Here is a 13,832-nt window from a genome sequence, read left to right as displayed (position 1 = left end):
TCTAAAAGTCTGCAGACAAAAATGTGTTAAAGGGCCAATCAGATAAAACTAAGCAAGCCCTCGAGCCTATAAATAGATCCTAATTAGGAAAAAAAAGCAGCGATTTTGGATGAAGTTGTTCAGACCAGCGCAGTTCTGGCTCTGAGTAAAAAGCTTATTACTGCAGGTCAAGACAACCCCCAGTGTGACAAATGTGACTCAAAGATGGTGCACAGAGAGAAATCAAGCGCAGGGATGAAACAAATGAGGGGGAAATAAAAAGAAGAGATATAAAAAAAAAAAAAGCCAAAATGTGGTGAGACAGAAAGAGACTCAGGGCGCTCCTTGGAGGCCCTTGTGGCATGACTTCCCAGAATGCTCTCTGATAGCGGGTGACTAATGACAGGCAGCCACGGCCACAGAGAGAGTGAGAGAGCGGGAGCAACCCTCCAAACTGGGACGCCCTTCTCATTAGACCGGTCCACACAGGCCGCACAGCCTGCCCCACCCGCCGCTAAGGGGGGTGCTGCCTCCAGTCGCATCCATCCATTCATTCATTCATTCATTTATCCTGCCAAGCATCCATCCAACGACCCGTGGTGCTGGTTTCGTTGCCTTCAACCATCCCTGTGCTTAATAAACATGAAGACAACTCAAATGATAAAGCGCTGAAATCAGGGCCCAGACGCTGCGGGAAGTAATATCACCCTTAGACACAGAGGGCCGAGAGGGACGTGCAGCTCAGCGGGACTTGGAAGGAAGGTCATGTTTGGAGTGGTTGCATGAGCGTGCACATGCAAACATGAAGAGAGCAGAGCAATGGTTTCGTGTTCCAGATCGCCAGGCTGTGATCAGAAGTTCTGCCTTAATCGGAGCCAGGTGAGGCAGAGACAGGGCGAGGCAACGAAAAAGAGTCTGAATGTACTTATATACAGACACATATATCCCTTTCTTATTTTTTTTCTCCTTCTTGTTTCTTTTGTCCTTACTGATACAAACAGTCTAAACCTAAATTAAAATAACAGAAAAGAAAAAATATACTAAAGTACAAACATTGGTACTGATTTAACCCATAGTATTAAATAGCTAAGATTTTTTTCTCTTTATTCTGTTCCTAATACACCTGTGAGTAAATAATTCTGTTATATTATCTATCTATCTACCCATCCATCCATCCATCCATCCATCTCCTTAAGCTACAACATAGTGTTCCTCTTATCCAGTCACACATGTGGTGCAGGACTTCAATATGTTCAGTACACTCACCAATTTATGATTTTAGACTGGTACCCATACGTAGCTGATTATTCTGCATAATGTTCTCTCCTGCTCTGCAAAGCACCCTGTCATATACTGTCAGATATGAATGGCGAGCATATGGAGAGCATGTGTACCATACAAGTAGCCTTAATGACTCAGGAGCTGGAAATAAAATTCTAACTCAGACTGAAGCAAAACAGAACTGCAGAGGAATGGGCTGGAGATGATAAGAGAAGCAAAACAATGGGAACGGCAACAAACCGAGAAAAAGAAAAACATTTGCACATTACCAGAAATGGAAATGTATGATGCTCCTGCATTGTGGCATAATATAGAGAGAAGTTTTAAAGACAAGTATATGGATACACTTACTGTCACGGATGTTGTCAAAGGTCCACTGGTTGTTCTTAAAGAAGGGGTGACATTTTATCTCGTCCACTCCGGTGCGGCCCAGACGAACCTTCCTGCACACAGCGACAGGAACAAGCAGTCAGACGGTGAGCGGGTTTGCCTAAGTGTGACACAGTGCAACGCAGTACAGCACACCCCTTTCCTCCTCTCCACCCACCATCACAAACATGTCATCCCAAACACATGGAACTTAGCGGCGTGACCACTCTGCACTGACCACACTGACCAGCATGGAGAGCCACCAGACCGCTGTTGGACAATGGATACGCCTGAAAACCTCTTCAGTCCAAGTTCCAAGCAGTAAAGACAGGAGGACTGGATACCAGGCAGGAACATCAACAATTCTGACTCAAGAACTCATAGATCTTCCCTCCTTCTCTTCTCTCTCTCCCTCTCACTGAGTCTATACACACACTCATTTTCCCTCTTGCCTCATCCCCTCGCCTCCCTCCTCCACCTCTGGGTACAGGGTTGGAGGGGTGGGGCAGTTTGGGCTTGCCACGTGTGGGACATTCCAGATCCAGCCAAGGGGAAGAGAGGGCAGAGGTGGGGAGGAAAAAAAAAGGGAGGAGAGACTTTAAAACCTCTGCGTGAAAAAGTGACATGCAGCCAAATCAGGGTTACAAGCCATGTCTCGATGCCCAGAAAACTGCAAAGGAGAAAGTTACAGACGAAAAGGGAGAACGAAGAAATGGAAAGTGGCACAGAGAAAAGGTGGAGGAAGACATTTACAAATGAAGTGATGAAAAACACATGGTGAGAAAAGAGAGATGAAAAATTCCAAAACGAGCAGGGTGGTTGTGCTTACTCATGTGATTCAGCATAATGAGGAGACAGTGATGGAGCATGTAGGTTAAGTGGTGAATGCAGTCAGTAGTCAGTGTTCAAGATGTGTGTGTGTGTCAGTCGTACACACATGCGAGATTCTGTCTGTGGTGAGAGAGAGCAGTGAGTGAGAAGGTAAATAAACTGAGTGAGGAAAAATGAAAGGCTGCTCTGTACTGAAGCAGAAAGGGCCTGTGTTCGAGCCTGTCGTGGGCGGAGTTACTAATGTAAACAGGAAGTGGTTTCTTCAAGGGGGAGGGGACACTATTTGGAAACATGACCCATATACCCATTCATCCAACTTTTACCTTTACAACTAATTTTCCCAAAAGTATCTTAATCAGTCTTCAAGCAACTTAAAGAAGTCCAGACGCTTTTCTTTCCAAGCTCCTTAGACATGCCTCTCAGTTACTTTGTGAGTCATGGGCAGACATCCCTGTGGTTAATAATATATGTCAGGCAGGAAATCTAAAGTGCAGGATCAATCCAAGGAAACAAAGAACGATACCACGATGATGTGTATTTGCAGGCAAATATACGCCTATGTTTTTTATCACTTAGTGCTTTCCTTTGTCTTCTGCTCACCCCACAGGCAGCCATGGCAAATAGCTGCTTCTCCCTGAACTTGGTTCTGTGAGGATTCTTTCTGACAAATGTGCGTTCTTCCTTCCTACTGTCGTCGAGTGCTTCCTCATAGGGGATCGTCCGATTGTTGGGGTTATTTCTCTAAACACTGTGTGCTAATCAGACTTCTTGGTGGTTGATGCATTACATTCAGAATCGCCTGTGCTTTTGCTAGTGTTGCTGACATATGATTCACCTCATTGCTTAAAGGCTTTTTATTACAGTGTTGTATTTATCTCTAATGTAAATTCATAAACCTTGTTAACAAGGTTATATGTACTATGCACTATTTGATCAGTTCTATGCTTTACTAACATTTCAACCTGCTAATTAATGACAGGATTTTTTTTTAAGGACAGATATCCAAAAAAGCCCCAAATTATCAAGTATTATTTGTATATAAAAGCTTGAAATAGTCCTTAATATAGCATTTTCCCTTTTTTACTACCAAATTCTTGTTACATTACAAAAACAAGGGCTTACAGTATAATCTATGGTTTCATATACAAACCTGTCAGTAAGGAAGGCACAGATGAGATCTTTGGCATTTTGAGACATCTCTACATCATCAGGGAATACGAGCGAGTTCTGGTGGTTCATAATCTTTCCGTACGTTCCGATAAGGGACTCGGCATAGAAAGGAGTTTCACCTAGAAGAAGAATGAGAGGTCAAATTCTCAAAACACAGATCCGAGAGCTTGAGCAAAAACTTACATTTTTATAATTACTAACATAAAGGAAGTTACATAATATCCAAACAGCAAGAAAACATAACGTAATGTTGAGTTGACCTCTCATTATCTGGTTACAGTCAGAACAGCCTGGGCTGAATTATACATGTAATGGGCATTAAATCATGTTTGCTTTCTTAATAAAAGCTTAACTGAATGAACAGTACATAACTTACCAACTAGCAATTCAAAGAGAAATACTCCTACAGACCACCAGTCACACTCCCGGCCATAGTAGTCATCACCACCCTGAGACTGGAGAACCTCGGGGGAGATGTAGTCTGGTGTGCCTACAGCTGTGTCACATTTCACCATACCTGTCTGCAGAAAGATGAATTTACAACATAACACACGGGAAAGCAATAATAAAAGATTGGAAAAGACTTTGGACAGAAAGCAGAAAAAAAAGTTTTAAAAAAAGCAAAAACAAAATCACAGTGGGGATCAATGAGCTTGTGAAACTAGCTTAAAATTGTTTGCTATATTTTCTTTTAAAATCTTTTGATGTTGGGACAACAACTATGCAAACAATTCTTTAAAAAATCTTTACCATGTGGACCACAAACAAAATGTGTTTTAAGACCATTTCAAGTTTCTTTACCAGACTGAGACTAGGGAAGGAATTGCATGACATGCTCTGTCTACTGGCAGATATTCAGAGAGCTCAAATGAGTGAAATGAGCTATTTTGAAATTGCTGTGGTGAAAACAAAAGGATGAAAAACACTTCCTGTCCCACAGCAGCAGAGGCGGGACTGCCGCCTCACTCGAGACTGGTTGTTTAGCACATAACTTCTGTGGCCTTTCAAAACAACATGATGTAAGAGCTTCACTTCACCATCTGAACACCTGGTGGTGCACTGAAGCTCTGAAAAATCTAAATGTCATTTTCCTCTTCTTTCAACTAACTCAGAAGGTTTGTGACTCAACTATAAACTCGACATACCGAGTCCATCTTCATGCATGTGCCAAAGTCAGCCAGTTTGAGGTGTCCGTGTTGGTCCAGCAGCATGTTGTCGGGCTTAATGTCGCGGTGGATGAAGCCCATCGAGTGGATGGCGTCTAGCCCCAGCACTACTTCTGCTGTGTAGAAGCGAGCCCATTTCTCAGGGATGTCGTAGTTCATGGTGAGTGTGACCAGGTCTCCTCCGGGCATGAATTCCATCACCATATAAAGGTGCCGATCATCTTGGAAAGCACAGCATAGCTACGAAACAGTAACGAGTAATTACAATATCACTGATTACTTTTTTATCTCAAACTTAATGCTGATATAGTGCCAGGTTATTACTGAAGTGTATAAACAGAAGGTACTGTTTTGTGATGTAAACGTAAATATCATCTGTGCCGTCTTAATATATTATTTGATTACTCTATGATGAATGTTTTATCTCCGGGTCTTTAAGGCAGCATTAAATTTTATCTTATTTAACAAGCACGCTGTCTGCTTTTACCTCATCCAATATAACAAGACTCTTACTATATATTGGTTCTATTGGTCTATTCCACACATCATTTGTTTCATTTTCTTATCATAAAAATATTCCTGCATCCCTACCCAACTGTTTTACTGTTCATTTATTTTAATATAATCTCCATATGCCGTCTCTAAACACTCGGACCATCTGATTACACCACTTGTTTTGACAAAGTGCTTGCAATTTGTACCTACTATCAGTACCTAATGCATGCAATAACAATAATTCCAAATAAATTATTAAATGTTTTAGAGTTTGGTGCGTGAATGTAATTATTTGATTACCATCTACAGAAACAACCAGTAACAACCTAGTTTATATTTGACACACAAAAAATATATATCAATATCAACCTATAACAATGTTCTACAGAAAGTTTCAGCATTATGATTCTATGATACCAGTTTTAAAATGCATAAATATAGCACGCTGTAAATGTGTGAACTTCCTTTATTGCAGCATCACTGAGTAGAGACACAAAACAGTATGACCGGTTTTCCCACATGCTGCGTAGGGGTGTTACCAGTCAGGCTGTATTGACTACGTCACATGGAGGACATTTATGAATGGCACAGTGAACTGTGTTCACAGTCAGTGATTTCTGAAGGTGTTCCTGCGTCCATGCACTTATTTCCATGACCGAATGAGGCCAGTTTTTAATGCAATGTAGTCCGAGGGCCTGAAGATCACGGCCATCAATTACAGGTTTGCAGCTTTCTCTCTCGTGCACAGAGATTTCTCCAGATACGCTATAAATATAAATCCTGATAACATATTCGAAGTATTCACAATTTTTTTCATTGAGAAACGTTATCCTAAAATTGTTGCACAGTTGGTAGATGGCAGTATGTTTTTGTAGATTGGTGAACTTTTGTCCATCTTTCAGAGAAACTCGGTTCTTTTTATCATGTTATTGAGCCGTTGTTAATTAAACTAATTAGCTGCAAACTGTTTCTTTTCAGCATCACTTAATTTCCCAGCCTTTTGCTGCCCTCTCACAACTTTTTTTGAGATGTGTTACTGCCATTCAAAATGGGCTACTGTTTTTCATGAAACGCTAAAACATTTCAGTTTAAACATTTGGTGTGTTTTCCGTCTTCTACTGTGAACAAAATATATCTATGAAAACCTCTGTGGCTGAAAGGAGTTAAAACGTCTGTTCTATATGTTCTCCAGTGCTACATCTTATGAATATTTGTAGAAAAAAAACAAAACACACCTGGACGACCCAGGGGCTGTTGGAGAAGGCCATGATGTGTCTCTCCTCCCAGAAGAAGGCCGAATCTGACCTTTTGATCATCTCAAACTTGCTGAGCTGCTTCATGGCATAAACCTTCTTAGAGGCCTTGTGACGGACCTGCAGAGGAGGACGTGACAAAAAAGGAGAGATGTGAGAATGTAAATAGTGATAAGTCAACAAGGACAATATGGACAAGATGGTAAGAAGGTCACAGTGACCAAGATAACGTGGGAGATGAAGAGAAACAGACACAGAGATGGGAAGCCATAATTGTAGGACACACCCATAGAAAGACATGTTTACACAAGATTTCAAACACAAACATACCATGTCCCCCATCCACACCCCCACACCAGACTTCACATTCATCTCTCACACACTGAGCCTGTCCAGACTTGTTTCCACCCAAGAGACTCAGCAGATACCAGATTCTACCAGCATAAGATGCAGATATATGGGAAACAGAGTTAGGGAGAGTAAGAAATGTACTGATTGGCTTAAACTTGGAGTCAGGCACATTGGCAATTTTAAAAAATCAAAAACAAACAGATTTAAAAAAAATCAAGTTATAAAAATCACACGTTTGGTATTTTTAAAGACTGTTGCTCCCTCTAGTGGTTCACATGTTTCTGGTAGCTGCTGGATTCAGGAACAACTGGAGAAATTCCCCCTTTAAATCACACTGCTTTGCTCTTCCACCGAACACAGTTTAAAATTAAATAGCGCAAGTCAACAGACAACCTCTTATTGATCCCTTGAACTCACCAGCTGCACTTCTCCATAAGCTCCTTTTCCGATCAGCTTGACTCTCTCAAAGTCATCAAGCTTCATCTGAAGTTCTCGCAGCTCACTCACTAAGTCTTTATCTGCAAATGAGACACATACACGAGATCAGACAAAGATAAAGCTGATTTTATCTAACACTTTCCCAGTCTAATGAAATCTACTGCAGTAGTTTTGGAGAAAACATGTTATACATGTTGAACAAATTAACATAAAAGTAGATTTTTAAGAAATGAAATGTCACATTTAGCTATAGTCACCACACCACACCAGGTTTTCTAGGATGAATGTGACTGCATCACCTTAAATTAAAAAAAATATTTTGGGGGGGGGGGCAAGGCTATGCAACAAGACCACATATCAATTACTAATGTTTTGGCAGGAAAAATCTGTTAATCTCCCCAAAAATGTTAATTTGAATAACAACACCACACCAGGGAAATCTTTCATATAGCTCTCTTTTTACCTTCTTAAAGAAACAGTGCACATGTTATATCCCAAATCTGACGCTGGACAACAGGGAAAGTCTTGCACAATCTAAAAAGTCATGGTTTTCATCACTAAGACACACAAATGCAAAACACACACGAGAACTTACATCTGTTCAGAAAGGACTCTATGTTTTTGTTTTTCCGTAAGGGGGGGTAATTCAAGTCATTGACCAGTGCATTCATGGAATCCTGAAGGACAAGAAAGAGAAGAAGTTTTTATTAGAAAGGAAAATTAACATTTAGAAATAGTGTTTAATTAACAACAACAACAAAAAATCCATGTCAGTGTACAGTGTAAACACCAGTATCATTCAAAAATGGGAATATTCCTTAAGTTCAGCTGAATATTCACAGAAAATTAATGACATTTAAATAATTTCTTTATCATTATATTGTCAAGACAATTCATGAAAGTTGGGAAGCTCCGACATTGTGCTGGCTAATAAAAGCAAACATCTTTAATGAAGTAAAGATGGCGGTAAGAACACTCAAAAATGTAAACAAGTGGGGAAACAAAATCAGACCGCTAAACCAAAACAAACACAAAAGAACAATGGAGGCTGGACAAGGAGACAAAACATGTCATGCAACAACAAATAAAATTAGACGCGTGTTCATGTTTCGGTCGCTTCCATAAACACACAGACCCGCCATCAGGCCCACCGACACCAGCTCCAGTAAAGCACAGTGGAGCTGTGGCACTGTCAGAGTTAAAGCTGGAGCCTCAGCAGTGTCATCAGTGCTTAAATCGGGGGTGTTGTGTTTCAAGTTGAACCAAAATGTGCCTGTGATCCACATGCATGAAGGTGGCAGGGCAGAGCTGGGTGGGGGTAGGGTGTGGGTGTGTGTGGGGCGGTGAGGCGGGGTAGGTCAGAGTGTGCTATGATCTCTGTTCCCTAAAAAACAGGGGTCGTGTTGAGTCATCCAGCATGTCAGCGAGTGTAGGGGCTGTATCTGGTTGTCTGTTTGTTCTAGGACATATGAGTGAGTGGAAAGGGGCATGTGGAACAATTCTGCACCTTTAAATAGCAGCGGCGAGGAGCGATCTCCCCCACCACACATGGGTGGAAATAGACCTAAAGGCTCAGAAGCTATTGTGGGACGAACAGCTTATGGACCTGGATTCAGGCTGAGAGCTCGAGGATAGGTGATCATTTTACAAAAGATCAGCTGGCGTAACGGTCGTCGTTATCGCAGCACTAAGAGAACTTTGTTTTAAAGAGTTTCAGTGATGGTAATATGCAAATCCAGTCTAATGTTAGCAGTTTCAAACAGGGTGCGCCTGTAGTTTGTGTGACTAAAATCATGAAGGACTTGTTCAGGTTTTTGCAGCTTGGTATTCGAGTCCTGTTTTCTAAAATAAATTTAAAGTGAGTCCCTGCATCTTTTGTCACTGCTTTTGTTTCTGATACAAAAGGCATACAATAAAAAGATTCAGGAAGGGATTTATATAGCTGAGATCAGGGTATACAAGTTAAAACAAGATTAAAGTGGGAACCAAGGTCCATCACACCTTGATGCATTAAGCATACAGCTTCAGGTTAAAAAAAAAAAAAAAACACGATTACATATCAATACGTTCATTCTCAGCATGGAAACATGAAAACATGCTGGTTGTATTCCATTTAAGGAGAACTGTAATTGTGCAAGGCAGTGGATCCCCAAGCTAAAGCAGCTAAGCATAACAACATATTTTAACATCTTATTTTCAACTGGGTTTTTCCTACAGAAAACAATGGATGCCAAAGACTGGTGTCACCATTTAGGTATCAGACCAAATTCGTTTGGATATAAAAATCCATCACGTCATTGTGTTAGACATCATTTTAGATAACATCAAATTATTTTTAATTCTTTAATTTAATTCTAGAAAATCACTCTGTGTGACGTAAAGTGACGTAAAGGGGTTAAGATTTAAATGCCTCCCCTCTTATTTTACTCTCAGACCAGTGAAAGGCAAAAATGATTAGACCCAGCATGTTTGTCTTTCACTGGAATCTCGACAAATCTGAACATGATTCTCTAGTTTAGTCTTCGTGGCTTGTTCTCGCCTCCTGAGAGAGCACCTTCCACCCACTTCAGTGTGAGCTGATACTGTCAACATAGTCAAGCGTCAACAATGGCTTAATCAAGTTGCTCAGGATGCATCAAAATGTACCCATCCAGATCCAGCCTCCACCAGACACAAAACAGACATGCCTGTTCTACTGATCCCAGATTTAAGGGTTTTTTGTTCTTATATACGGGGTGTCTGATCCATACACGTTTTTAAATCTTTACTAAGGAGCTGTCACGTAGGTCTGATTGCATCACTACAAACACTATTAGTTATTTCATGGTTAAGAAAGTAAACAAAAACGGCACATTTACTGGAATATTCAGTGAATATGTTATGAATTGTGGGGTGATCGTGGCTCAAGAGTTGGGAGTTCGCCTTGTAATCGGAAGGTTGCCGGTTTGAGCCCTGGCTCCGACAGTCTCGATTGTTGTATCCTTGGGCAAGACCCGTTGCCTACTGGTGGTGGTCAGAGGGCCCTGTGGCACCAGTGTCCGGCAGCCTCACCTCTGTCAGTGCGCCCCAGGGTGGCTGTGGCTACAATGTAGCTTGCCATCACCAGTGTGTGAATGTGTGTGTGAATGGGTGGGTGACTGGATGTGTAAAGCGCTTTGGGGTCCTTAGGGACTAGTAAAGCGCTATACAAATACAGGCCATTTACCATGAAAATAAGTATGTGATATGTAAATATGCTGATGAGAAACTAAAAATTGCGTTTATGGCTTCCACAATTGTGCCATAAATTGACCAATGACACATTATATGGGCAAAAGTGTAGGGCCACGCCTCTTCACATTTGAATTCAGGTGTTTCCGTCCCATTACCACAGGTGTATAAAATCGAGCACCTAGCCATGCAGGCTACCTTTACAAACATTTGTGAAAGAACGGATCGTTCTAAACAGCCCAGTGAATTTGAGCATGGTACTGTAATGGGATGCCATTGTCCAACTAGGTCTGTTTGTTTTTAGCTGTAAGTGGTATTATCGCAAAGCGGAAGTATGGTATCGAGGACCACAGCAACTCGGCGAGGAAGTAAACAGAGTTGAACAGGGCGGTCGAGCGCATAAAGCAAAACTACATAAAGGTCAATAACTGCAGGGTTCAGAAACTCCTCTGGTTTGAACATCAGCACAAAAACAGTCTGGCAGGAACTTTGTGGCAGTCGTTTCAATAGACGTTTCCAAAACATACAAGACAATCCTGTTTATGCTTTGTATATTTAGTAGCTGATTTGCAATTATTATTTTTGCACTCCCCGAGGGGCTCTTTAAAGGGGACCAAACTTTTAGCTTTGAACAGCACTACAATTCACTCTGCATGATTCACGGTTAAAAATAACCCTTATTCACTCTATACTGAACCTTGTTATAGCCCATCAGTTCATCCTGTCTAAATCGACCCGTTTAGCTCCTTTTCCTTCGAGATGACTTTTTTCTGATTGGCTGCGGCCTCACAAACAGAAGGCTTTAGCAGCACATGGGAAGGGTTCATGCACTACCAGCCAGAGGGAGCATATTGTATCTGAGATGACCATACTAGGGATATCAGCTCTCTCTGACAGGAACCAATAGATCTAATAAATGGAAATGAACAGTCTAGAACGGAGTGTGTAGAGCAGTCTGAAACATTGCCTATATTTAATATGACCATCCACTATTGATATATTGACAGAAAAAAAAACAGTAACGAGTCCTCTTTAAGTTTTATTGTTTGTGATACTTCTGTGATAAATATGGTGCCCAGGTGTAGCTGACTGGACTAATTATACATGATTTGTTTTTCCATTTATACTTGTTTGTCAAAAAATATTCTCATGTCTTAAATCCTTATGTGGATATTTAAGGAGTTTTTCTCTCACAACTTGCACAATTAATTGCTCAGTTAATTGACACAGAATGCCATGACACTGCGCAACAGCTAACATTAATTTACCGACTGAAGTGCATCGTTCTCGATTATAATGATCTGCGACTCAACCACATTATTTTGTTCAGTTACTGTGAACTCATTAGGATTTCAAAGCATTCCATAGACCTCAAACATTCAAACCTTTTCTCTGGGGTTTAGGTTTTCCCTTTACTGGCCATCAATAACCCAGCAAAAGCATTAACACAAAAATAAAAGACAACAGGTTATTCTATTAGAAGTCTAAATTTGTATTGTACTAAAGAAAAGAAAAAAACGTATATATACGAAAAATAACAGTGGACAAACAGGAAATGGTGACATGAGGGCACAGCAGGTTAATTCCAGGAAGTGACTTCAGCTTCCTGTGTGGTAGCTCCCTGCATTTTAAGCAGCATGATGGCCACGGAGCACAGTGATAAAAATCAAACATGACTACTAGTGAACTTTGGAGTGATGACTGACACGGGCTAAAATTAATTCTCATCATTTTTTTGGCCTGATTATGTCACAGAGTGATGTAACCTGGGTCTGTTGTTGTACATCTGAGGGAGATTGTACTTTTGGATCATGATTCAGCACTGGGAAATGAAATGGACCAAAGGGCTGCTTTGTTTAGGCAGCAGGTGCATACCGCATGAAATCTGGTGCAACTGTCACATTTGTTTGGACAGATTTAAAAAAATATATATAAATCCCTCAGCATGATTTATATGTTTTAATGCTCCAAGTGTCACTAAAAGACTATGAATATAAGCCGTGGATTATGGTGTTCTGTCAATATTAAATGTGTGTGAAGCAAATGAATAACTTACAAACAGCTTACAAAAGTTGATCCAGGCTAGACATGTTCTCAAAGCTATCTGTGGGTTGTCAAGATGAAAATATTAAGCCTATTTTAAACTGGATTGTGCCATAGGATCAGCACTACATAGAAATGAAAAACTACAGACAGCCAGCTGTGAGATCCTGAATTTATTCTCAAAGATTGAGGTTTGAGGAGTGTGAGCAGCTGAGCTGAATATGTTCTCAGTGCAGGCCACCACACCAGACCCCTGAACAGGTAATCCCAGTCAGACAGGCATTGATTGAGTCAGGGAAAGGGAGGAGTGAATGTAGTTCATAGCTGATCAGATTGTAAGTTTCATTGGAACTTTATTCACTCATTTGAATGACTTCCAGCTTCAGTGAGTTGGAAAACTATCACATCTAATTATTACTATGCAGCATTTTCCATTGAATAATTCTCTTTAGGGAGGAGTGTATGGCATTCCATACAGGAAAGGTGGGGCTTCCCTCTGCTACAGTAAATGTCTGATTAAAGGCCAAAGGAGTATGATTAGCTTAACCTGAGTTCTTATCATTTTCTGCGTGATTAAGGCTACAGGTCAACAATTTCACTTTTTCAGCTTTCAGTTGTTTTTTGTTTTTTTTTATTTTTTTACGGTAAGACCTTCCTCTAAAAACTTTTTTCTCAGATGACTGACAGACTAATTACTCACAAATATGTGTCTAACTCACTCCCTATCTCTCAGTCTGAAGACTATACTTGTATTAGAGCTTCAGGGTGAATGTAAACTCACCAGCAGGGTTGCCAAGTTTAGTGCCGACTGTGGATTCCTTATCAGGGACTCCAGCTTCTTCAGCCGGCTTTCCAATCTGCTCTCTGCTCCCAGCATTATTACAATGAAGTGTATCCAGTTCAAATGGCATTAAAAATATAAAGAAAAATACAAAACAAACAAAAACACCTGCGAGCCTGTTGTTTTCGCTCAGGTAACAGGCTGGCGATAGAGGCGCACTCCGCTCTTGCTTTGCGTCAACTCCTCATGTCAGCACTTGAAACTGCGGCTTGAGTTGTCTGGTTAATTATTTATCCAAGGCCCAAACAATACGTCTCGCCCAGTTTTCATTAATGGTCACACAGACACACACGCAAGTGAAAACCAAGCGGGTGTGTCGAGGTACTTCACTATCAGATAAGTGTCGTCTTGCTATCAGGCAGGCAGGTAAAACTAAATCAGTCGACCCAACATGCTCAACCTGTA

The 13,832-nt window shown here is 40.9% G+C and overlaps 1 protein-coding gene across 7 annotated transcripts in view; it reads right to left on the bottom strand.

Moving 5' to 3' along the window:
- LOC102780311 (rho-associated protein kinase 2-like) overlaps nt 1-13,832 on the bottom strand; it is a 38,535-nt gene extending 24,703 nt beyond the window's left edge. For all 7 annotated transcript variants that reach the window (XR_015720755.1, XM_087852795.1, XM_087852796.1 and 4 more), the window contains exons 1-8: nt 13,368-13,832; nt 7,929-8,010; nt 7,313-7,413; nt 6,527-6,664; nt 4,776-5,036; nt 4,007-4,151; nt 3,611-3,749; nt 1,612-1,703 (exon numbers count right to left, since the gene is read on the bottom strand). Coding sequence is in view for 6 of the 7 variants with exons in the window: in XM_087852795.1 (XP_087708921.1) it covers nt 1,612-1,703; nt 3,611-3,749; nt 4,007-4,151; nt 4,776-5,036; nt 6,527-6,664; nt 7,313-7,413; nt 7,929-8,010; nt 13,368-13,463 (1,054 nt within the window). In the remaining variant the exon portion in view is untranslated. The remainder of the gene's footprint in view (nt 1-1,611; nt 1,704-3,610; nt 3,750-4,006; nt 4,152-4,775; nt 5,037-6,526; nt 6,665-7,312; nt 7,414-7,928; nt 8,011-13,367) is intronic.

This window comes from Neolamprologus brichardi, chromosome 15, assembly GCF_056152115.1.
Source record: "Neolamprologus brichardi isolate AB-2024 chromosome 15, ASM5615211v1, whole genome shotgun sequence".
NCBI classification, from domain to species: domain Eukaryota; kingdom Metazoa; phylum Chordata; class Actinopteri; order Cichliformes; family Cichlidae; genus Neolamprologus; species Neolamprologus brichardi.
Note: the sequence above shows the minus strand (reverse complement) of the source record. Positions and strands in the feature narration are given on the sequence as shown.